Raw genomic sequence first — 26,592 nt, forward strand, 5'->3', positions numbered from 1 at the left:
AAGCGAAACCATGTTAATGCAAAACTAACTCTAAATAAAACAACTATTCCAGAAGATAATAATATTAATTACCTAGGTCTCATGCTTGACCAAAAACTTAATTTCCACCTCCACATTTCAAACACAATAAAAAAATGCTATAGAAAAGCAAACTAAAAAGACATCTTTCCACACCCTGGGGTTGTAAGGAGAAAACCTTAGTCCAGTTTTATAAATTACATATAAGACCCCATATTGACTATGCGCTCATCGTCTATGGTGCAAGTGCAAAAACCCAGATGCAAAAAATTGAAACAACACTAAATGATATCATACGTCTCATATTTGGTCTTAGAAAACCCACACGCACCAAGTTTCTGCTTATGGAGAGTGGATTAACAACAATAAGGGAGAGACGTAGCTTTCTCTTGATAAAACATCTTACAAAAATTGAATCAAATAGCTCACACACATTACATAATTGGTTAAGAAATCCAGCCATGTATAGAGGTATTGCAGATGAGTATGCCAATATTCAAAAGAAGTTCCCTGTACCAGCAAAGTCTATTGCACCTACTTTCCCCCAATCCCCTCCATGGAATTGGTAATTTCTCATAATAAATACTGAATTTTCAAAATGGAATAAAGATTTAACCCCCATTGCTTTTGTTCAGAAAAAATTTGCAGAACTTAATACAATTACCTATAAAAATCACTTCCAAATATTTGTCGATGGGTCAAAAATGAATGAGAAGGTTGCAAGTGGTGTTTTCCTTCCTCGCCTGAAAATTGCAATGGGCGAGAGATTATTTAATAATTTATCTATAATGTCTGCTGAGTTAAATGCCATAATCATGGCATTAGAACACCTTAAGCAAAACCAATCTTTGATTGAAAATTCGAATAATATTATCATCTATTCCGACTCTTTATCAAGCCTTGAGTTGCTGGCCTCACCTCCTCAATATAAGTTGGACATTGGCACTTATCACTGTCTCAGTATTATTGATAATCTTGCTTCAAGTGGCATAAAAACTTACTTCAGTACATTCCTAGCCACTCTGGCATAAGTGGTAATCATCAGGTTGATGAAATAGCAAAAAATGCTATAAATATTGACCAGCCAAGTGGGAGACCAATCCCAATTAGAGATATTTACCGATGGAGGCTATCAGATATTAATTTTAATAAGATTAATCCTATCCTTTCCCCCTTTCCCAATAAGTATCTTTCTAAAATTTATCATAGAATTCGTTCTGGAACAAATGGACTAAATTTCCTTGCATTCTCATATATGCTTTCTAATTCAAGTGGTTCAATTCCCCTGTCCCCTCTTTGCAGGCATTGTAATATGAATAATGAAACAATTGACCATTGCCTATTTGAATGTAATAAGCTGACGTCTGCACAACATACCTTGCTTTCTAAACTGTTAAAATACTTCAAACACCACAAAATCCCACTATCAGCCAAGAGCCTAGCCAACTATACCTGCACACAGAGCATAGAAATCGATACTATCATCTTATATTTTAACTCCTAGAGTCGAAAGATCTGCTGAAAGATATCTGAATTCATCTAATAAATATGAGGCAATCAAGCCAGTAGCTCTGTAGCCCACAGAGTGAAGCAAAAGGAAAAGGGCTAAATAGTTTTACTGAAAAGCCCACCTGCTGTTAAATAGAAGAAGAAGAATTAGGTAGCAGAGGTAGCAGAGAGATTAAAGGAATATTTATCCTTGATTTTGGTGAAGATTAATTTTAGAAATTTGGACAATTTTCTCATTTAACTCTCCTGTTTTTAATGCAGTGTTTGTTTTTCATTCCACAGACAGCATAACTATAATTTGGCTCCACCTGTAATCAGAAGTAATTACTATATCCAGTAGTAAAATTTCTGGAATATACTCTACAACTGTGAAAAACTACAAAACTTTTTTTCTTTTGGGTGAATATGAATAAAGAAAAACGAGATCTGTTCAAAAAAGAAAAAACAAGTTTTTTCTTTGTGAATAAATAAAAAAAGAACTATCTGTAAATAAATACAAGTTTAGCACTGATATCTGGAAGGGTACTAAAAAATAAAAGACCCTACAAAAAACTACATAACTCTGAATTTGTCGAGACCAAAGCTTCACGGCCAGCATAGCAACTACCAAAAGATTATGGAGAAATATCCAAGCAATCTATTCAAATATTTTAAACGAACAGTTAAAAACGAACATAAATTTAATCTTAAATACTTTTTTTTCCACGACGAAAGTTTCTCACATAAATTTAAAGAGCTACAATAAACTAAAGACGACCAGAAATAAAATAAGTTAATTTTTTAAATCGTAAAACTACCATAAATCACAATCAAATAAATAGGAGAAAACCCAAAACAGAGACGAGTTGCAATAAATAGCCGAGTCATACTCAAAACGCGCATAAATTAGGAGGAGTGCGGCTGACATCCCCTCTACCTGTATTCTAAAGACCAGAATATAATTTACAATTTACTGGAAAAAAAACATATTTAAAAAATATATAAGTTTAATTATTTATTATATCAAAATTTATCAGGTATTTCAGTATTTCATTTAAGAATAGAAAAAAATAATTTGAAAGTAATAGAGAAAATTCTTAAAGAACAAAAAAATAAAAAAAAATAAAAAAATAAATAAATACCTTGAGAGTATCCATCCTCAATTGAATTGTTAAAATTTCACGGGTATCGCTGTTGGTTTTTTCTGTCGCATAAATTGTCAGGAAACTCAAATCCAGCAATTTCCTTCCAAACATGACCCTTCATAACTAGATGCTCCTTAATGTTATTAACATTCGGACATAAACAAATAGGGCATTTCTTTTTTGTGCTAGCTTCATGTTCTATATAATGAATGGCGAAATCGGTGAAGTTGTTTATTTCTATGTCACATTTGTCACAGTTAAATGACAACCCTGTTTCACAGTTTGTAGATATATGCAACTGCAATAAATAATAGGAATTTTCAATCTTTCCACAAGAATCACACCGCCATCTGCCATGGCGGATGTCATCAATATTGCGTTTCGATAGTTTCTTAATTGGAACGCTTGTTCTCAAAAAGATTTTCTCAGGTTGCTTAGTTTTGTTGGAAGGGCAAGGCAACCAAATGGTTTCTGAAGTAGTAGAAACATCCATGTGAAATCCAGTACTTTTGCTTTGAGAGCGATGATTGCGGACTGGGTCTAGAAGGAAAGAGAAAAATGTCCACCAGATTGCTTATTAGACACAAATTAGTATAACTCATAAAAAATAAAGCTGAAAATGGTACAGAGTGCACTCCAATAAACACTTGGGCTAAATATAAACATACGAAAACGTTTCGCTCTTGCCTGGGTATTCTCTCCCCGAAAAAAATAATATAAATTTTATCCCATCAATGCAATTCATCTATCTATTTTTTTATTAATTTGCACAGACATTCGAATTTGTAAATAGACCTACACACACATAAGTGACTTCTGGTGGGAGTAGAATGTCTCCTCCCTAACACCGTCCCACCTGATCAGCCACCAAATAAAGGCTTAACGCCAGTTTTTATATCTAAGAACGTTTTCATTTATTTTAACTAACTGTTGCCGAGTATTTCATTGTACCTGGGCAAAAAATAGAGAATTTAGACAATCAGCATGAAAGTGGCCTAAAACCACCCAAATTTCTTTTGTTAGCAAGGCAAGTTGTAAGCCAGAACCAATGATACCACAAGTTTTCTGAGAACTCGGCAGCTGAGCTAGTCACTAATGTTTTCAAAAAAATCTTTGTTGACGGTTTATTTAAATAGCTCAAAAACTAAAAAAATTGGATTTTTTTAATTTTAAGTGCTAAGATTCTTTAATGTTTCATGCAAAAAAAAAAAAAAAAAAAAAAATCACAAGACGGAACAAACTCTTAGCTGCTCATGAAACTTTTTCTTGTGCCCGAATGCATAATAAAAGTAACTAAGGACTTCGGATGTTTTTCGAACAGAAGAATATTTTGTTCAACAAACTTAACAGATAGTTATATATCCGCAGAAAACTGTAATTTTTATGAATAATAAGAACATGGATCCTCTGAACGAACACGATGGTGACCATAAGGTGATTATAAAGGGTTGAAGTTGTTCTAGCGTGGTGAGATATTTTATGGTTTCCACTTTGTCAACACCTCTTTCTTAGATCCTTAACCCTAGAATTGGGACCTTGCTTGCGTGGCCTCAGAGTAGACCTTTGACACGTTTGCCTAACTAGAAATGAGTTGGCAAACAGCGCAGTAGGAAAACCTTGACTGATGGCACCACTCGATAATATCATACCCTATTATGCTGGATTTTACTTGTTTTGATTGGCTGATCAATCCTTTCCTCTCTGCGTTATTTATTACAGGATACCTAACAATTTAATATAAAATTTGTAGCAATGAATACATATTGAGTTGGAAATGATAGGCTTGAAATTGCTTGCGCAGGACTTCAAATTTTGTTAAGTAGAATGCCATGTAGAAACCAAGATCTACCCAGAATTACACCAAGTCTCCATTCAGCTGGAGGTACTGGGACCTTCTTACTGTCTGGTCTTAGGCCAAGTCATGCACTTTAAGTTGACTTAAAAAAGGGTATCTAGGAATGATTTACACTAATGATGCCTATTGCGTTTCGTGAGGCAACAACAGTTTCAATTATTCAAAATTAAAAATCACAAAACCTCAAACAATTCATTCATTTTAATAACATTTCCATCAAGGATATTTAAATCATCAGCATAATATAAGTCTGGGAGAGTTTCACGTCCTCAATTGCTTCCGTGTACTCCCATTACCTTTGCTTTGTTCCATAGAACAAAGCCCATCAAGATCATCCATATCAAGCTATCTAAGAATTTGATTTGCCTTCAAGACATACATCACTGACGGCAATTCAAAAAAATTGAAGGAGGGAGCAAAACACATATTTTAATATCTAAAGGGTGCACTTTGTCACTTTTTTCAATATTTCCAAAGAAAATACCAAAAACATTTTTCAAGAAAACACCCTAAAGAGGTATCTTTAAAAATATAGGCTGAAGGGGGGGGGGGGCAAAACATCTAGAATGGGGCACAAGCCCCACTTTCCCCCAATTGACACCATTCCTTAAAGAGCCATCGGAAGGGACTAGCAGAAAAGGCATAGGAGGGGGATGGATACCCTCTAATCATTTTCAAATTGTAAGAAGGCACTAGGACTGTCAACTTCCAATCATACGATTCTACTTCGATGTTTCTATGGCCACCATTTCCATTCAAAGTAGCATGGTAAAAATAAAGAAAAAGTAAAATTTTCTACTAGGCTGATCATGAAACATCATAACCAACTGGTGCCTAATTTTGCACCTGGATGGTATTACTAGCAAAGATAGTGAATTCTATAAAGATAGAAAAAGTAGAATGGCTCAGGACGTTTTTTCACAGTTGAAAAAATTTTAAAATAATAGAAAGCTAATACTGATACCAGGTTAAGAACACTACAAACTAAAGTAATGACACTAAACATGGTCCACTTCTGAAAAGAAGGGATTTGATAAGCTGAATACCATTTGTTACATATTCTCTGGAGAAATTGTCTAAGGAATTCGTAGGTATGCACGGCTATCCATTTTACTAACTGTATATCAATTTAGGAATTGGTTAAATATGCGGTTTAATCCCACTTTTTGGGCTATAATGAAAGAAAGCTATAGTTTACTGTTGAATAATGAAAAACTACCAGATTCCACTTTTTTCCATCCATCTGGGGCTGAACAAAGAGCAGGCAGTTCCTGAGTGGAATAGGGAGAAGTCATTTGGTAGAACTTAAAGGACGTTATAACTTGATTAGGAAGGGGGATAAAGAGTGATGGTTTAAATAGATTTTGGTGAAGCAGTGGACACAGCTGTGTTCGCTGCAGCCGGCCTGGCAGAGTAGTATGTTGTTAGTAGTAGTAGTGGCAGTACTTTTTTTTATTTGAAATTTACTGCTAGTAAAAAATACCTGATAAAGCTTACTACTGGTGGAGTCAACAGTGAATTCTTGCTAATTTGATTTGTATATATTTTTCCAGATTATATGTGCCTACAACCTAGATCCTTAGGTGGTTTCAGGAGTTACACAGCCTATGTAATTCCATAGCATATATATATATATATATATATATATATATATATATATATATATATATATATATATATATATATATATATATATATATATATATATATATATAGCATATATAAAAAAAGAATGTAATTTCAGAGGTCAAAGTTAAGTAAAAAAGGTTTTGGGCAAAAAAGTAAATCGACAGCACTGATTATTATTCAACTAGGACCCTTAAGACCTGTAATATTAAGACCATTGAATAAAGAATAACACATTATTACTTTTTTATCTGAATTTATCAGACAACATCCCAAAACACACTTTGAGCCTGTTGACACCAAGTCAGCATGGCCTGGTCTAGTGGAATCACTGCTTATCTTCGTCGTGGTGGAATATGTATCAAGATTTGGACAAAATATCCGCTTTATGCCTTGAGTATTAATCTCAAATTAGTGCAAATTCACACACAAAAGACCATCAGCAGCAATATTTTATGAAAAAGTTATTTGCCTACATTACAAAGCGTATTCATAGATATGACCAACTCTTAAAGCATGAACATGATTATTCAGAGTAATAACCTTTACTATTCATTATTTTTTAAAACATTTTTTCCCTATAGTTACCTGCAGTTTTTTCACAGTCTTTCAGAAGTAAAAAAAAAAATTAACACTTGGCTAACAAGAGTTGCCTACAAAGTCCAACAAGGTCAGAGTTGCCTTCATACTTTTATTTAGTCTGCTTCTTTAAAGTCTAATTTAAAATTTGAGTTTAAAAACTGCATAAAAGTCTTTTTCCACTTTAACTTCTTTTCCTTACTACTATTTTTGAAGTCTACTTTCAAACCTGATTTTAAAAACATTCTATAAGAAGACACATAATTGTATCTTCTCTCAATTAGATAAAAGATCAATAATCCTCAATTAGAACATTAATAAACAATAAACATACCTTTCTTGACTTCTGATTTCATTTTCGGTTTGAGAGAGCCAGTTTTCAACTATTAGTTGGTTTGGAGCATAGTAGGTATTTTCCAGGCGTAATCTCAGGCTTTTCTTTTGAGTCTCATCAGTCAAAGATAGAACTTTTGACAGGAAACAAATGTCTGTCGAAGCTAGATGACACTTCTTTCTCTGAAATTGGTAGATAGATGAGAAAATGGAAGATAAAATTTATGCACAGTTTTTATTACTAGGTCTGCCTCTTGTAGGGATCACTTTATAGTGGGGTCTATATTATAAGCTATATTTCATCCCCATTCTGACCTCTGATACCCTAGAGCCGTCAAGATGATGGAGGGGGAAGAAGTCTTGGACTCAATGGTGGGGATAAAAGGGAAGATGGCCAGGCCTGGGTGTTATTTGTGTTCTTAATGAAAGAGGAGTTGGTCATTTTTTGGGAAGTAGCTTATAATAAGGTTGAGAAGGAGTTTATAACAACTTTAATAGTAGTTTTACAGAAGGAATAAGGAGGGATGGTGAGTAAATTGACAAAGCTGGAAAAATGATGATCAGTCTGGAAATAGTGCTGCCACTATGAGAACTACTATGATTCAAACCCTGCTAGCATTGGCATTAATAGCCACCTTTTTAGGTGGAGGGAGGAGGGAAAAAACAAACAATTTTTTTCAACTGATTATCATTTTTATTGACTGAGATGAACATTTGCCTGATCACACTAAAATATTAGGAGAATCAGCAAAATTAAGTGGCATTGCTCCAATATTTTTAAGCTTCAGTTTGTTTTTAGTAGAAATTCTAATAATATGTTAAAATAATAGCATTAATTGTACTTCAATTACAAAACATGAAGTAGCCTATTTATATTTTAATAAAAATAGAAAGTGATCACATGGAGGCAGGGTTTCGGTGATGTCATGTGTGAGTGCTGCAGAAATTGGAAAGAGGATGTTCAGATAACCAATTTATTTAGACCCAAGCACCTATAAAATAAGCAATGGGAGCATTTCTGAATTCCAATGTAAGGGTCTTGTTTTCCTATATGCCATACAATATGATAGGGTATTGACAATGGGAATGTCTTTGCCCGGTCTATAATGGATTCTTAGATCGTATGGCTGGATGTATATATTCTATTGTTGGATTCTTGGAGGCGCTTTGTGTAGAGGCTTGGTTAGAACATTTTCGAGTGGTCTGTGATCATTGATGACATCTATCCTCCGGCCATAGATGTAATGGTGAACATGTTTGACTTCAAACACAATTGCAAACAGTTCTTTCTCAAGTTGTGAATAGTTTTGTTCTGTTTGTTTAGAGACCTTGAAGCATACCCAAATATATTTGCACCAGATGAGATTCTTGCCCCTAGTCCATGTTTAGAGGTGTCAACTTCAACTGGATTATATCACTGATTTTATTGAAGTACACAAGGTTTGATACGACAGTCTGTTTAATTTCTTTCAAGCTTGTTTCATGGTGTTGTTCCCAACAAATATTTCATCTTCTAGTAGGTCTCTCAAAGGACGATTTTTTGTGGCAAGATTGGGTATATATCTTGAAAGAAAGTTTGGCATTCCAAGCAGGGTTTGTAATTATTTTTTGGTTGAGGGTGATGGCATTTCAGTAATAGCTCGTATTTTTGGGGGGTCAGGTTGCATTCCAGTGTCCAAATAGCACACAGTATTAACTGCAAATTATCATTTGTTTTTGTTAAAATGTATTCCTTTTTGTTTAGCTGTTTCTAATAGTAGTTCTAGTCTCTTACAGTGATCTTCAGGTGTATTGGCGTAAATAAGGATGTCGTCTACTAATATTTTTACTCCTTCTAGACCCTCAAAAATCTCTTCCATTTTTTTCTGGAACCCATCCTGAGAGGATATGAGGCAAAAAGGATATCTGTTCCATCTATATCGTCCATAGATGGTACTAAATGTTGTAAGTATAAAGCTTTTTCTGATAAAACAATTGACCAATATCCAGAGGTGGCATCAAGCTTAGAAAAGATGGTAGCACCTGAGAGATTGGCTATCACATCATTGAAGGCAGGTACTGGGTAGTGAGGTCTTTGTATTGCTTTATGTAAGTCCACTGGATCTATACACAGTCTTACATTTCCGTCTTTTTTTTCCAACCATTACCATTGAATTTACCCATTCTGTTGGTTGATCAACCTTCTGTATTATATCATGCTGTTAGTCTTTCTAGTTCTTCTCTTAGTTTATTATTTGAAAAAAACTACGTTTTCTAAAGAGTTAAAGAGGCTGAGTTACTAGGTCGAACCTTAAAACGTACAGGGATTAGGAGGCACAGTTGGGGGGCTGCCGCCCCCCAAGCCCCCGCTTTCGCAGCCTTTAAATAAAAAAAAAGTTTTTTCAACTGAAAGTAAGGAGCGACATTAAATCTTAGAACGAACAGAAATGATTCCGTATATGAAAGGGGCTGTACCCTCCTCAACGCCTTGCTCTTTACGCTAAAGTTTTTATTGTTTAAAAAAAAGAGTTGTGAGAAAGTCAAACTTTAATCCGGATGAATGAAATAAAATTTTTAACAAGAAATGTCTGAAAAGTGTTTTTGGGTAGATGGGGATATGACAGCGGTATGTCACAGGGGGAGTAATAGTGTAATATTGTGAGATGAAATACTTAGAGTATCAAACACTAGCAAAGAAAGGGAGAGCGTTTCTCTGTTTTCAAAGGGGCGGGGGGGTTGTGTCATGTGGAGAACTGATGCTAGTGTGAGAACAGTGTCGTAGCACCATTCCGCTCTGAACCATAAGTATACTTTTTATTCTCTTTTTATTCTCTCTTTGTCTCTTATCTAATTTTTTTTTTTTTTTTTTTTTTTTTTTTTTTTTTTTAGTGCTTTATAATAGTGTCTTATTTATTTTGTTGGCCCTGTACAAGCTTAGCTTCTTGGGCGTGTTTAAATTTTTAAGTTTGTAATTGTATTGTTTTTTTTTTTTAGTATTAATAAATTGATTGATTGATTTGATTGATTATTGGTTTGGACATCTGCCCTTCTCGCATGATGATCTTCCAAGCTCTCCCATTAGGTGTTTTTGCTTAAGATATACATTGCTGTTAATACGCATGTGTATGTGGCATGCTGGAGGTCCATGGAGTCCTTTTAGACTTGTTTGTGAGATACACTTGCATCATTCATATTAGACCTAATCACCGGAAATCCAGGGGGTCTTCCAGAAAAACAATGTATCAATGACTGGAATTTTGCCAGGACACGAATCTTGCTTGCTGAGCACTAGAAACAGGGATGCTCTGACGTTAGAGGGTTGCAGTAGAAATTATATAATAATTTCCCTATTATTACTACCTTTAAATTATCTCAAAGCGAGACCGCTTTGAGATATCAGAATTTAAAATTGATGCAGGACCACAAGTTAACTTCATAATTCGCCATGCCTTGATAAAAATGAATCCAGTGCCACAGATTCAACCAACTACACAAAACCTCACAAGTTACAATGGATCAAGAATCCCAACCATTGGTACCTGCTCCCTATTTTGTAAATACAAGTCTGATGTCCAAATGTACAAATTTTATGTAATAGAAGATAATTATGTACCTATTCTAGGGTTGCAGACCTCGAAAGAAATGAACCTAATCAAAATGATTCTGAACACAGAAAAAAACACAGTTGATTAGCTACCAAACAAATACCAAGATTTATTCAATGGGATTGGACAGATGGAAGGTACCTGTGAAATATTCCTTAAAGATGGGGCTATACCAACAGTGCACCCTGCAAGAAAAGTATCAGTTGCTATGAGATATCAAGGAGGCACACTTGTGATTCTATAAAGAGGCGACCCACCACAATGTTAAGTGATTTCAGGTCCTAGGGGTCGCAAAGAGACGGCGGTAATTGCATTTTGTAGCCCAAGCTCAAACTAAGAAACTTGCAAAATTTCATCCTCCTCCGACTTTATCTTCATGGGGTAAACTGGGCCGGAAGTTTCGACCCTCCCACCAAAGCCCCCCTTTAACGTTGTTTGATTTGGCTGAAATTTAGAGGTTAAGCTTTCCTCGGGCCCGGGAGCTTATCCTCAAAATTTCAGCTCAATCCGATCACTCCTTCCCTGTTTTCAAAAAAACACATATAGCCACTTAAAATTCATCATTTCTTTTTTTTTCTTAGCCACGCCTACAGGCCACAGTTGGCAACTGATCCGGGTGAATGAGGACTCATTCAAAGCAGAATTCGACCTGTTAGGGCATTTTGATATTTTCAGACCGAAAAAATTATCCCCCGAATTTAAATTTACGAAAAACCTCGTTTTCCTATAAGAACCCGCTATAAGCGGGCTAGCCCGCGAAAACGTGGGCTCGTTTTCCTATAAGAGCCCGCAAGCAATTTCCAGTCCTAGCGGTCACAGAGAGACAGCGGTAATCGCATTTTGTAGCCCAAGATCAAACTAAGAAACTTGCAAAATTTCACCCCCCTCCGGCTTTATCAAGGAGGCACACTTGTGCCTCTATAAAGAGGCGACCCACCACAATGTTAAGCGATTTCAGGTCCTAGAGGCCGCAGAGAGACGGTGGTGATCGCATTTTGTAGCCCAAGCTCAAACTAAGAAACGTGCAAAATTTCATCCTCCTCCGACTTTGTCTTCATGGGGTAAACTGGGCCGGAAGTTTCGACCCTCCCACCACAGCCCCCCTTTGACGTTGTCCGATTGGGCTGATTTAGAGGCTAAGTTTTCCTAGGGCCCGGGAGCTTATCCTCATAATTTCAGCTCAATCTGATGAGTTTGGCCTTGTTGAAAAAAAGTCACAGTTCGTCGCTTAAACTTCTATTCTCTTTTTTTTTCTTATCCACGCTGACAGGTCAGAGTTGGCCCCTGATCCAGATAACTTTGCACTCATTCAATGCAAAATTCGATTTTGTTGGGTCTTTTGATATTTTCAGACCGAAAAAATTATCCCCCGAATTTACATTTACGGAAAACCTCGTTTTCCTATAATAGCCCATGTTAATTTTTCCCACCACAACCCCCCTTTAACGTTGTCTGATCAGGCTGAAATTTATAGGATAACTTTTCCTGGGGCCTGGGAGCTTATCCTCGAAATTTCAGCTCAATCTGATCACTCCTTCCCTGTTTTCCAAAAACCAAATATCAAGTTTTATGGGGATTTGCTTGCTTTAAAAAATAGATTCACTTTACTAAAAAACAATTATAATTATGTCTCTTTAGTCCAGCGGTCAAGACTCCTGACTGTCAGGCGGAAAACTCGGGTTTGATTCACCGTCAGAGAAAATTTTTATATACTGAATTTACAGTTTAAAAAATAAACTCAGTTTCTTTTTTAAATAACTCCTGACACGATCAGCAAACAGTTAGTCAAGCAATAATAAGTAATAAACTGTACAAAAACGTGCAGAAATTATTTGAAAAAAACAACGTTCTCTAAAGAGTTAAAGAGGCGTCATTCATCCGAATTTTCGCAAGCAATTCATGCCACAGTACAGCACTATAACTACTCTAAGAAACCCCTCTATCATCGCCCCATCTCCCCACAAAACACTTTTCAGATAATTCTCATAAAAAATTTTATTTTCAAGTCATTCCTTCGGGTTTTCGCGAGCAATTTGGCCCACAGTACAGCACTATAACTACTCTAAGACCCCCCTCTGTCATCACCCCATCTAACCAAAAACACTTTTCAGACATTTCTTGTAACAAATTTTATTTCAACCCATTCTTTTGGGTTATCGCGAGCAATTTGACCCACAGTATCACAATATAACAACTCTAAGACACCCTTCTATCATCATCCCTTCTCCCCAAAAACACTTATCAGACATTTCTTGTTAAAAATTTTAGTTCAAGTCATTCATTTGGGTTTTTCACAAGCAATTCATGCCACAGTACAGCACTATAACTACTCTAAGACACCCTTCTGTCATCGCCCCATCTTCACACACACACACACACAGACACACACAAACACACACACAGACACACACAAACACACACACACACAAACACACACACAAACACACACACAGACACACACACACATACACCAAGAGACACCACACACACACAGCGACAACACACACACACAGACAACACACCAACACAGACACCAAACACAAAAACAGAGAGAAAACACTCCCACAGACAGAACAAACACACACAGAGACAACACACACACACAGAGACAACACACACACACAGAGACAACACACACACACAGACAGAACACACACACACACAGAGACCACACACACACACAGACAACACACACACACAGAGACAACACACACACACAGCCACAACACACACACACAGAGCCCAAACACAAAAACAGACACAACACACACACACAGACAACCCAAACACCCACACAGACACAACACACACACACACACACACATGATAGAAGTTTTTGTGTTCAAGTTATTTAGCGTAGGGGAGAGACTAGTCCCAATACCAGAAGTCTTCCTCAAGGAGCTATTGGGATTCCCCTTCAGTTTAATTTGCATGTTTCAGAATTTCATTTATCTCAATCATTATATGGCCTTAATGCTCTAAGTCAAAAGAATTGTCTGGTTTTGTCTCCCCAAGTGAAACAGCATCCAGTCAAAGGAAAAAATACTTCTTGCGAATTCAAGCTTATGGAAGCAAGCATTTTATGTATAAACATACCTCTGCTTTGAAATTAGCTTGCAAAAATGGCCATTCATCTTGGAATCAGTTTCAACTGGAGGTCCCAAATTGGAGTCAGTATTCCCTATATGCGCATATGCGCACCCCTTTACTGACTCTCCGCTTTGGGAAATGAGTCCACCTATTTGTTGAGCAGAACTTATTCTGATTAATAAAAAGAGAATATTCTTTGCCCTTCTGACTCCAAATTGGCAATACGGTTGCTAAAAAAATTTAATAGAACTGTAAATGAAAAGGGCCTATTCAATATTAGAAGACAGCTTCTGAACCTTCAGGCCAAAGACAACCAGATTTATTTTCAACATGTTTCAGGTCATAAGAGCATCAAATATAACGATAATGCTCATTTACTTGCAGCCAAGGCTTCTTTGTTAAAACCAGGTCCTTCCTCTGACCTCAATTCACGAGACATTATATGACAAAGATCTACTGTTAATCACTGTCAATAAATTTTATCACCTTTTGATACAAGATTACACACAGTGCTATATTACCGTCTGAAATCAGATGCCCTTCTTCTCAATAGTTTGTTATTTAGTTGGAAGTTACATCACTCCCCCCTATGCCATGTCTGCTTCTCAACCGATGAAACCATCCAGCATGTCTTATTTGATTGTCAGCCACTGAGTGTGGAGACTATTTTCCTTAAGCGCCTCTGCTGCATGGCTAATATACCAAATACTTACATAGCAATGCTGGATTCTAACCTGCCTTGGCAAATTGATAGAAAAACATTTAAGACATATATTGATTTTTAAAAAAGAGACAAATTGATTAGTGATCACTAAAGCACAATGAACACAAAAGAAAAAGGGTTGATTCATCAAATGATTTGGAATGTGCAGAAGCGAGTGGGATTGAGAGTTAGTTCAGACGTTTGGGGAAAACCCATGGGATTTCCTATAGGGAGAATGTTCAAACATATCCAAACTGCAAGATTGCAAATATTGGCAAAATATTCAAACATCAGAAGTCATGACTGAAGATACAGACTTGGAAGCTGCTTTTTACCTGAGTCGACTTTTCTTGTAGTCTGAACTTGAAGCATCATGCAAAAGTTGAAAATTCTTTACAAGGGCAATCAAATTGGGTATTTTATGATGCCTGACAATCGACATGTTTTTCAAATTTCAAAGATACCGCCACAAATTCCCAATTACTTCAGCCCTCCGTACGGAAAAGCTAGAAAAAATCCAAACCATACTCCGAATGGAAATTACTAAACTCCCTATCGAAATTCCCATACGGAGAAAGGGAATTCCCAAACGTCTGAACTAACTCTGAGTGGGAAGAACCGTATTGGTACCGGACAGCCTATAGGCCTTAAACTGCTGAGGATAGGTAGCTCAATATTGCGGGTTATAAACTGACAGGAAGACTTCTTTACTTCCAGGGGTTGGTTACATATAAGAACGGATGATTTTTTATTATCTGAAGCTAATTTTTTTGTGAATCAAAGGGATGAAAGGACTAATTGGCAGTTCATATACCCTGTATACAATTTTTTAATTTGAGCTTTTGCTGCGACACGACTACGGTCGGTTTAAGTGTGGTTACATTTGTTTTTTGCCCATTCTTCAGTTGTTTTTATGTAAAAGAATAAAAAATGTGTTCTGAGCTGATCAGGGTGCTGAAAAGAAAAATGCACATGCACAGTTGGTGTTAAAGTGTATTAAGATAATTGGGATGTAAACAAAATATTTGAAACGTATATTTTGATGTAAGAAAAATCAAGTATTAATACTTTTTGTATTTCTTTAGCATGTCCAGACAACCCATTTTCTGGAAAAAAGGTGACGTAAAAATGGAAGCACGAAAAACTGTCTAGGCTTGCTGTTTTTTTTTTCAAAAAATGCATGAAAACGTTTATCAGCTCTTCATAGGCCGTAGCCAGGATTTTTTTTAGGGGCAGGGGGCTAGGAAAAAAAAACTCATCCAATAATTATTTATATGCAATTTTGTTATATTTTAAAATCGGGATAAATTTTAGGAAGGGGGGACTGACACCCTGCATTCCCCCACTTGATGCATCCCTAAGCTGTCCACGTAATTTTTGTTCTAAGTTAAAACTAAAATAAACAAATTTAGAGTCTCAGCTCCACTTTTGTCCCTTTTTTGTTCTATATGACGTTTAAAAACTATTTTCTTTATCACTTATCATCTCTGGTCGTCCCCTTCTTCAGAAAATATTGCTAAAAAAGTAGTTTCTTCTACCGTTCTCTGTTTTATTCTTTCAGTTTTCATATTACTGCACTTCTGGGCCAAAAAACAAAAAGATGGCACCAAAGTATTAACTTTAGTTCCCAGTTTTCCGGTCCATTTTCAGAGAAAGTATGTTTTCTGGATGCGCTGTTATAAGGAATTCATTTTAAACTTTCTGGAAGAAGAGCTTAATGTGTGCATCAAGGATTAGCTGTGGTTTTACTTGTTTCTAGTGTCACACCTTTTTTGTGATTTTCAGAGGAATAGTTATTAGACCTTTCAACAATGCAAAATCATTTTGTTTAAAAATTTTTTTCGTTCGGCTGTCTTTTGGGAAAAGAGGTGTGGGGAGAGCGAGGTTACTTGCCCTTAAATCTCCATGATCGCTTAAAAGAAAACACTAGAACAAAAAATAATAAAAACAAAGCAAACAAACATATTCGTGATCGATCTTCTGTCAAAATGTACAAAATTTTATATTTTGGTTGATCAGAGCTCAGAACCTCTACAATAAGGTTTTCTGATGTGCTGAATGTAATAGGGTGATTTAAAGAAGCTTCATTGACTTTTTGGGGTATTACCTCGTTTTTTCAAAAATCAGGTCATTCTTCTCAGTCTCTTTGCTTTTGGTGAATAGTATTGAACTTAATGAAATTTTTATATGTAGAATCCATGTTAAAAAGCCAGTTGGCATCAACTGTTATCAAAATTCCTTTCTTATGGTTTCGGTTACTTTTAAGCTGAGTCACAAACTACTTACAGTTTATTGCTATAACTTTTTTTTTATAGAACTGAACGGCTAAAAAAATGTCCCATTATGTAAACTAGTTCTGTAGCAAATTAGCAAGAGTATTAAGTTGAAAGTTTCAGGATACGCTGAAGAGAAATTGAACTAATCCAAAAGCGCTTTAAACACCGCGATTTCAAATGCCCTGTTTTTATACACCATGAAAACAGAACTTTTATTCGCGGCCAGCTCCACAGATGAGAATAAAAACTTGTGACACAAAGGGATATGTCCACATGAGTTTATTTGAAATTTCCAGAATAGAGCTCTCAGCAGCAATATTTTTAATTAAAATAAAGTTTTCGTTTCTATGCAAACAAACCGTATTTGAGTCTATGCTGGTGAATGATGTGAAATTCAGATCGAAAATAACGCGAGCACATTCTTTAGAATTGGTAACAGTGTCATTTGGACTGAAATAGCATACACTCTCACACATTTTACCAAAGACGGAGTTTAAAGTGAGTTGAAAGATTTCCTTTTCAAACTTTGTTGTTTCCTCCGATCCTTTATGCACAAAAGTGTCAATAAATACTTTCAAGTAGAGGTTTTGGCCAAATGGAGAGCCTTACTATGGATTTTCTGTGACTTTGTAACCATTTATCTTAAAATGACATGGTGTACAGTAATATGTTATTTCGGATGAAGACCGACAATAACTTTTGGCTTTGAAGGCCCCCAATGCATACCCTTTCCTCTATTAGTGAAAGACTATAAATTCTTTGAGTCCTTGACACCGTCAGCTTATGAATGAAGAGACAAAATATTTTACCAATTCATGGAATTCTACCGGTATTTTATAGTCAATTAAAAAAAACATCCTTGTGGCTCATTTTCCTCGACTCCGGTAATGTTGGGGATGTTCGGTTCACAAGGACTTTCCAGCCATTTTTTGCCGCAAGATAGAAAGTAGTGCCACTGCCGACGGATATAGGGAGTCAGGGTTCAGGAAAAAGTGCCTTATACTTTTTACCAGTAAGGCCAGTCGGGCCAGTTTTCAGTATACAATCATCGTGAAAGATGCACTCACATCTCATTGTTTTTTCAACGAATAGGTGTTTATCAGCATCGGTTATCAAGCCTAATTTCTCTGTAGTGAATAGATCCAACAGCAAATGAGGGATAAAAATATAATAACCTAAATCCTAAAATAACTTAAATAATAATATTTAAGTAATAACTTAATAATAACTTAAATTCGTCGTATTATCATCCGTGTTCTTACAAAAAATAACCAACAAAGTCAATACATAACTTGCCAAGCACAATTTGCAATAACTATTCCTATTTTTACATCCTCCCTTTAACCTAATTTTTTTATTTAATTCCTATTCGTCAAGAGTGTATTTTTGCTCGAGAATTGAATCATAAACTATGCGATGGGCAGTAAAATCTTCCTGACGAAATTAGGTGGTATTGTCAAATTCGCAAGGGTATATGCCTTTCATAGGCAGCGCAATAGCGCTGCCTAAGTAAAGAACGATGTGGGCACAATGTATTATTTATTTATTTTGTTTCTCCATACCCGGGCACTTCGTATTGAAGGAGTTGTCGTAGAAATTTCGAAAAGGGCTCATTCAATTGGAGTTTGTAGTGGCAAGTGCCCTTTTTGATAGTCGAAAGTGATTGGAGGGCAACTAGACCCCCCACACAGATCATTCGCCCAAACACATCCAAACAAAATTTCGAGATAGCAATTTGTTCAGTGTAGTTGATTTCCAGATAGAAAATATGTTTTTGAGGAGGACACTCCCCCACAACCCTCGGGGCAAGGGTTTTAAGATTTGTCCTGAGGGCATATAGGAACGATGTTGGAACAATGTATTATTTATTATTTTTTCCTTTAGAGCAGGGCGCTTCGTATCGAAGAAGTTGTCGAAGAAACTTTGAAAGGGGCTCATTCAATTAGAAATTGGAGTGGCTTGTGTCCTTTTTAATAGTCGAAAGTCATTGGAAGGTAACTAACACCCCATCCACGCCCAACATTTCCCGAAACACATCCAATAAAAATTTTGAGATAGCCATTTTGTTCAACGTAGTTGATTTCCACATAGAAATTACGTTTTTGAGGAGGACACTCCCTCACAGCCTTCAGGGCAAGGGTTGTAAGTTATGCCCTGGGGGGAATATAAGTTTGGGGGGAAGGTGTTGTCGCAGAAACTTAAAAATAGGCTCATTTGATTGGAAATTCAAAGGGCTAGTGCCCTTTATAATAGTCGAAAGTGATTGGCGGGCACCTCGCCCCCCCCCCCCAACGTACATCATTCCCCCAAACACATCCAATCAAAATTTTGAGATAGGCATTTTGTTCAGAGAAGATGATTTTCTGATAGAAAATATGTTTTTGAGGAGGACACTCCCCTACAACCCTCGGGGCAAGGGTTGTAAGTTATGCCCTGGGGGAATATAAGGTTTTTATAGAACGCCTTGTCGTAGAAGCTTCAAAAAGGGCTCATTCAATTGGAAATTGAAATGGCTAGTGCCCTTTTTAATAGTTGAAAGTGATTGGAGGGCAACTGACATCCCTTCCACGCCCATCATTTCCCCAAACACATCCAATAAAAATTTTGAGATAGCCATTTTGTCCCAAGACGTTCAAAGTTCATGAAATTATACCTTTGAGCAGGACATTCCCCCAACAGTCTGTAGGGCAAGGGTTATAAGTTATGACCTGGGGGCACATAAGGTTTTTATTGAAATCTCTGTGTTAGAAACTTGAAAAAGGGCTCATTCGATTTGAAATTCAAAGGGCTAGTACTCTTTTTAATAATCAAAATCGATTTGAGGGCAACTAACCCCCCTCTCATGCCCACCTCTTCCCCAAACACATCCAATCAAAATTTTTAGATAACCATTTTATTCAACGTAGTTGAAAGTTTTGGCAAATAGGTCTTTAAGGATGAAAACCTCTCCCCCACAGCCCTCAGGGCAAGGGTTGTAAGTTATGCCCTGGGGGTATATAAAGTTTTTATTGAAAGCGTTGTTGAAACTTCAAAAGGGCTCATTCAATTGGAAATTGAAATGGCTAGTGCCCTTTTTAATAGTTGAAAGTGATTGGAAGGCGACTAACACCCCTTCCACGCCCATCATTTCCCCAAACACATCCAATAAAAATTTTGAGATAGCCAATTTGTCCCAAGACGTTCAAAGTTCATGAAATTATACCTTTGAGCAGGACATTCCCCCAACAGTCTGTAGGGCAAGGGTTATAAGTTATGACCTGGGGGCACATAAGGTTTTTATTGAAATCTCCGTCGTAGAAACTTAAAAAAGGGCTCATTCAAAGGGCTCTTCACGCTTTTTAATAATCAAAATCAATTTGAGGGCAACTAACCCCCCTCTCAGGCCCACCTCTTCCCCAAACACATCCAATAAAAATTTTTAGATAGCCATTTTATTCAACGTAGTTGAAAGTTTTGGCAATTAGGTCTTTAACAATGCCAACCCCTCCCCCACAGCCCTCAGGGCAAGGGTTGTAAGTTATGCCTTGGGGGTATATAAAGTTTTTATTGAAAGCGTTGTCGAAACTTCAAAAGGGCTCATTCAATTGGAAATTCAAAGGGCTAGTGCCTTTTTTAATAGTTGAAAGTGATTGGATAGTGACTAACGATAGCAACCTCAGAGCCCTCAGTGCAAGAAATGTAAGTTATTCCCTGGGGGCATATAAGTTTTATGTAGAAAGTTGTTGCATTAATCATAGGCAGCGCGATCGCGCTGCCTAAGTAAAGAACGTTGGCACAATGTATTATTATTATTTTTTTCCATACCAGGGCACTTCGTATCGAAGGACGTGTCGTAGAAACTTCGAAAAGGGCTAATTCGATTGGAAATTTGAGTGGCTAGTGCCCTTTTTAATAGTAAAAAGTGATTGGAGGGCAACTAGTCCCCCCAAGCCTATAATTCTCCCAAACACATCCAATCAAAATTTTGAGATAGCCATTTTGTTCAGCGTAGTTGATTTCCAGATAGAAAAAATATTTTTAAGGAGGAAACTCCCTCAAAACCCTCAGGGCAAGGGTTTTAAGTTATGTCCTTAGGGCATATAAGAACGATGTTGGCACAATGTATTATTTGTTATTTTTTTTTGCTTTAGAGCAGGGCACTTCGTATCGAAGAAGTTGTCATAGAAACTTCGAAAAGGGCTCATTCAATTGGAAATTGGAGTGGCTTATACCCATTTTAATAGTCGAAAGTGATTGAAAGGTGACTAAAACCCCTTCTGCACCCACCATTTCCCGAAACACATTCAATAAAAATTTTGAGATAGCCATTTCGTTCAGCGTAGTTGATTTTCACATAGAAATTATGTTTTTGAGAAGGACAGTCCCCCACAGCCCTTAGGGCAAGGGTTGTAAGTAATGCCCTGGGGGCAGATAAGGTTTTTTATATAGAAGGTGTTGTCGTAGAAACTTCAAAAAAGACTCATTCAATTGGAAATTCAAAGGGCTAGTGCCCTTTTTAATAGTCCAAAGTGATTAGAGGGCAACTATCCCGCGTCTCAAGTCCACCTTTTCCCCAAATACATCTAATCAAAACTTTGAGACAGCCATTTTACTCAACGTAGTTTTAAGTTCTGGTCTTTGAGGATGACACCCCCCCCCCCACAGCCCTCAGGGCAAGGGTTTTAAATTATGCCCAGGGGGCATATAAGGTTTTTATAGAACGCGTTGATGATAAACTTCAAAAAGGGCTCATTCGATTGCAAATCGAAATGACTAGTGCCCTTTTAATAGTCGAAAGTGATTGGAAAGCAACTAACACCCCTTTCACGCCCACCATTTCCCCAAACACATCCAATAAAGATTTTGAGATAGCCATTTTGTTCCACGCAGTTCAAAGTTCAGGAAATTATACCTTTGATTACAACACTCCCCCCACAGTCTTCAGGGCAAGGGTTATAAGTTATGCCCTGGGGACATGTAAGGTTTTTATTGAAATCTTTGGCATAGAAACTTGAAAAAGGGCTCATTCGATTGGAAATTCAAAGAGCTAGTAGTAGGGAGAACAGTGCCAGCGCGACGGGGCACAACTGCTGCCATCTATATTCGAGTCTAACTGTTGTTTGATGTTTTTTCATGGTTCTGTTCTGTTTGATGGTTATTTGATGTTTTTTTTCATGGTTTGATGGTCATTTGATGTTTTTATGTTCTGTTTGTTGATAGTTGATGATTTGATGTTTTTTTCCATGTTCTGTTCTGTTCGATGGTTATTTGATGTTTTTTTCATGTTTTGATGGTTATTTGATGTTTTTTCATGTTCTTTTGTTGATTGTTGATGATTTGATGTTGTTTCTGTTCTGTTTGTTGATGGTTGATGATTTGATGTTGTTTTTTCATGTTCTGTTCTGTTTGATGGTTATTTGATGTTGTTTCTGTTCTGTTTGTTGATGATCATATGGTTATTTCATGATTTCTGGTTGTTGATGTTTTTTTCATGGTTTCTGTTCTATTTGTTGATGGTTGTTTGATGATTATGAGTGTTGGTCAATTTGTTTGTTGTTTTCTTGGATGTTGACACAAGTCTAACAACAATTGCTGGATGTTTCTTGGATGTAGACATAAGTCCAACAACAGTTGCTGGATGTTTCTTGGATGTCAACATAAGTTCAACAACAATTGCTGGATGTAGACATTAGTTCAACAACAACTTGGATGTAGACATATGGAAATCCGACGGGGAATTCTAATGTATCATTAGGGGATTAAGAAACAATATGAATTCTCTAGTCTTTAGGTCTAAGAGATAAATTAATATTCTATTTTTAAATATGGTTTCTCTGGTCTTTAGGTCTTAGGGATAAATTAATATTCTTTCGAAACCTTAATGGTGTAACTAGGAACACCTTAGATATATTTTTAGAAATTCAAACAAGATTCAAGACAGATTGAATGTATAAATTACGTGGGAAATGGTTTCCTAGGAATTTTAAAGGTGACAACGCAGGGACGCCAAAACAAAGGAACACACAGAAATTACTTTTAGGGGATTATTTGGGCGAAAACAAATTAATCAACATTTTAGGGATTTTTTGGGGTGAAACACTTTGAGACATTTTAGAGGATGATTTGGGGTGAAACTCCGTGGTCGTTATAATACGCAAGTTTCATTTGAACAGTATGGTCCCCTACCCGAACCCCAAGCCCCCTACCCCTTCCCCCAACTTTTTAGGCCCCTCCCCCATTTTCCGTGCTTGAGACATAGAAGGGTCTACCCCCTACAACTTTTACCCCCCCCCCCCATTTTTTTATACTTTTTAAAGTTTTATTTAACTTTTTTTATTCTTTTAACATAAAATTTTTTCAACTTTTTATTAAACGTCTTCGAATGAGATAAAACATACTTAAAACATAAGAAATTCACATTTAGTATTTGCAAAATTTGTTAGAATGATAACAATTCATCTGTTAGAAGTAACAAGTTTTCTGTCAATGATTCCATTTCTTTTCTTAGAAGTAACAATTTTTTCGTTATGATAGCAAGTTTTCTGTCAGAAGTAGCAAGTTTTCCTTAACACTAACAAATTTTCTCTTCGAAGTATCAACATTTTCCATTAATACTAACAAACATTTACTTAACACATTCAAATTTCTCTTAGAAGAAACGGATATTTTCTTAACATTTTCCACTAATACAAACAAACTTTTCCTTAACGCACTCAAAATTCTCTTAGAAGTAATAGGTGTTTTCTTAACAGTAACATATTTTTCTAAGAGCATCATTCTTTCCGTCAATGATAATAAATTTCTCTTAAAAGAAAACAATTTTTTTTCACTGATAACAAGTTATCAGTTAGAAGTAACAAGTTTTCTGTCAATGATACTAATTTTTTTTAGAAGTAACAATTTTTGAAGATTACAAACACAAAGAGATGACACACACACAGAGACGACACACACAAAGAGACAACAGACACACAGAGCCGATACACACACAGAGACGGCACAATCAAAGAGACGACAGACACTTAGAGACGACAAACACATAGAGACGACACAAGCACTGAGATGACACACACATAGAGACAACACACTCCTCTCTGCAATCGTAAAATCGCTGGTAATATGAATAGTTGCAGTTGTGTGTGTAAACCGGCAGAAATTATTCTTGATTAAATTCTAAATAGAAAGATTTGTGGGCCCACCCCTAAAATTATCCCCCGTTGGTTTAGGCTCCATAAGATGATCAGGGTCCCCCATCCCAACTTTCTTATTAAGAACATTTCTCTGTCGACACCAACAAACTAACCCCGTCATAATGGTTACATCATCTTCTGTTGAACAGAGGATGATGGAATAATATTTATAAAACAACCTTGAAATTGACTTATTTGCTGTTTTAATAAGTGCTTTCAAGGTTCCATCCATGCATTTCTCGCCTCTCAATGTCTCAAAAATCTCTATAAGTTCTCTAGTATTCCAAGAGTTTCTCAAGTAGGAGCACTTCAACGGCTTCATATTCTGTAGCACGATTTGGATTTGAAAGATTTTACACCTTAATGAGCTTAACCTCGAAATTGAGAGATACTCTGTCACTTTGCAAATGTGTATTTTGAAAATTTTGAAATCTCTAAATTGCTCTAAAGTATTGCCACAGAAAGATAACTATTACGCTTGCAATGCCTCAACTGATGTTCAACCTTTTCGGAACTGACAAGGCTTACAGGTCCCGGCTGAATAAAAACTTTGTTGACAACTCAGAGTAAAAATAGGTAAATCTTATAGATTTTACTGGACACTCCATTCAGAGACGATCAAAGTGATATGTCATTTACCTGTAACAAATGGATGCAGATTGTAAAATTTGGTCGGTAGGTTTGTCAACTACAATAAAGTAAAACCCAAAACACCTTATTTTGCAATTAATTAAAAAAAGTCATTACAACAGGTTATTCAAAGAAAGTAAAGAGCTCCATTAAGCACAAATTGAGACAAAATAAAGTCAAGTAATCTTCCAAGGTTGAAACTATCACAAATCCGGATCAATGAATAATGGAATTCAAAATGAACAGAAATTACAATAAATAGCCAAATCAAACTCAAAACGAGGAAAAAACAACATGAGTAAGCCTGATAGCCCCCATGCATTTTTAATACCAGAACATAATTTCCACTTTACTGAAAAGACAAAAAAATGACCTAGGATTGTAGATTATATTTAAGTATACAAATATTTGTTCCTTAAAGTTTTAAGATTTTTTTATTTATTAAAGTAAAAAAAGCGAAAACATTTAAAATATGTTTTGTTTACAATAAAATGCAAATCATCTTCTGGCCTTGAAAAGGCTTGGGGCTTATCAGCCCTACTCGTGTTAATTTTTGCTCGTTTTGAGTTTTACACGGTCATTTATTGTAATTTCTTTTCGTTTTGTGTCCATTTATTTATTGATAGTGATTTGTAGTAGTTTCACCCTTTGAAGATAACTTGCCTTTATTTTTGCTCATTTTTGGCTTAATAGAGCTCTATACTTTCCTTTGAAAAAATTGTTTTTAGGAAAAAAATTAAAATTGATTTCTGTTTGTTTTTTATCGACATTGTCGTTTTCATATTTTTTTTATTTGTATTTTTGCCAGACTTTCTCAACAATTTCTAATCCTGACACAAATAGTATTTGTTAATTTAATTTTATGCCTTTTCAATTTGACCTGAAAAATAAAATAAAACATAATTCCTAAGAAGTTCTATGTATGCTCGTTGACAACCTTGATACGCTTACCCTTTTTTAATTCAGTGTATGATCAATGATGGTAGTAACGTTTGTTGGCACTTTGTTTTTCATCGATTCATCTTTATATTTCTTAGTGATATTTTCTACTAATGCCCTTTTCATTTTCCCGGCAATTTCACTGTCTATTACAACCCTATTTTTACACAGGTAACAGTTCCGGCATGTAGACAAGATATAGCTTATGATATTAGTAGAAGACTAGGCCATTCTTCTTTTTACCTTCCGTTGAATGCTAATACCCGAAAGCTGACGATAGGATGTATCAGTAGGTAATGTGTTACCATCAACAGTAGCTAGGAGTTGTCCTCTATCATCAACGATTTTTTTATGTTGGCATTCTTTTTGATTGCAATCATCTCCGGAGATCTCAATCTCGTATATCCACTAACATAAGAGTTGAATTTTTTTGGTACTCCAAAGGAATTTAATTCCTTACTGTCATGACAATGTACGCATACGTTTCCGATTGTGCTACCACTTGTACTTGTTTCATAGTTCAAATAATTCTCCATGTCAGTATTCAATGCTGCAGTAACACTATCATATGAACCAACTTTCTTAAAATGCTTCATCTTCACTTTTTTAAAGATATAAATTATGTGCTTATCCTTCCACTGCGTAAAAAATACTGATGTAATACATGCAATAAACTAAATATTGTCGATTACCCGTCATACAGTACCAGTGGGAAACTCGCGTCGTGTCTATGAGCAAGCATAGAGTACGATTGGTAGAGCTGCAAGCATGTTTCATGTCATTTTAAGATACGTTGAAAAAAAGTTGAATAATTTCCAAGTAAAAACAAAAATTCAGTCCAAAAAAAGTACTACTACAAACATTATTCTTCTAATAGTAAAAGTCATGACTAACATTCCTATATCATTCTCATTTTGAATTTGAAAAATATTAGATGTGATTTTTTTATCTTTTAAGTTTGTTTTATGTCACTCTAAAAAATGTAAAAATAAAGTTGAAATAAACACCATGTTAAAAAAATAACAATAATAAAAAAAAGTAAAAAAAAACGATAAATAAAAGTTCAAATAGGGATAAAATCCTTTTAATAGACAGTGATGATAGAAATTCACAAAAATACCAGATATTTCGGTCACATATACAGTGACCGTCATCAG

General features: G+C 35.9%; 1 protein-coding gene across 1 annotated transcript in view; it reads right to left on the minus strand.

Annotated features, from left to right (window-relative positions):
- Nucleotides 1-2,685: 2,685 nt before the first annotated feature.
- Nucleotides 2,686-26,592, minus strand: part of LOC148952888 (uncharacterized) — a 32,183-nt gene continuing 8,276 nt past the window's right edge. Inside the window, exons 2-3 of the mRNA XM_089087817.1 lie at nt 7,046-7,227; nt 2,686-3,191 (exon numbers count right to left, since the gene is read on the minus strand). Of these exons, the coding sequence (XP_088943943.1) occupies nt 2,686-3,191; nt 7,046-7,067 (528 nt within the window). The 5' untranslated portion in view covers nt 7,068-7,227. The remainder of the gene's footprint in view (nt 3,192-7,045; nt 7,228-26,592) is intronic.

Source organism: Artemia sp. Qi Xiang Cuo, chromosome 4 (assembly GCF_049724085.1).
Source record: "Artemia sp. Qi Xiang Cuo chromosome 4, ASM4972408v1, whole genome shotgun sequence".
NCBI classification, from domain to species: Eukaryota; Metazoa; Arthropoda; class Branchiopoda; order Anostraca; family Artemiidae; genus Artemia; species Artemia sp. Qi Xiang Cuo.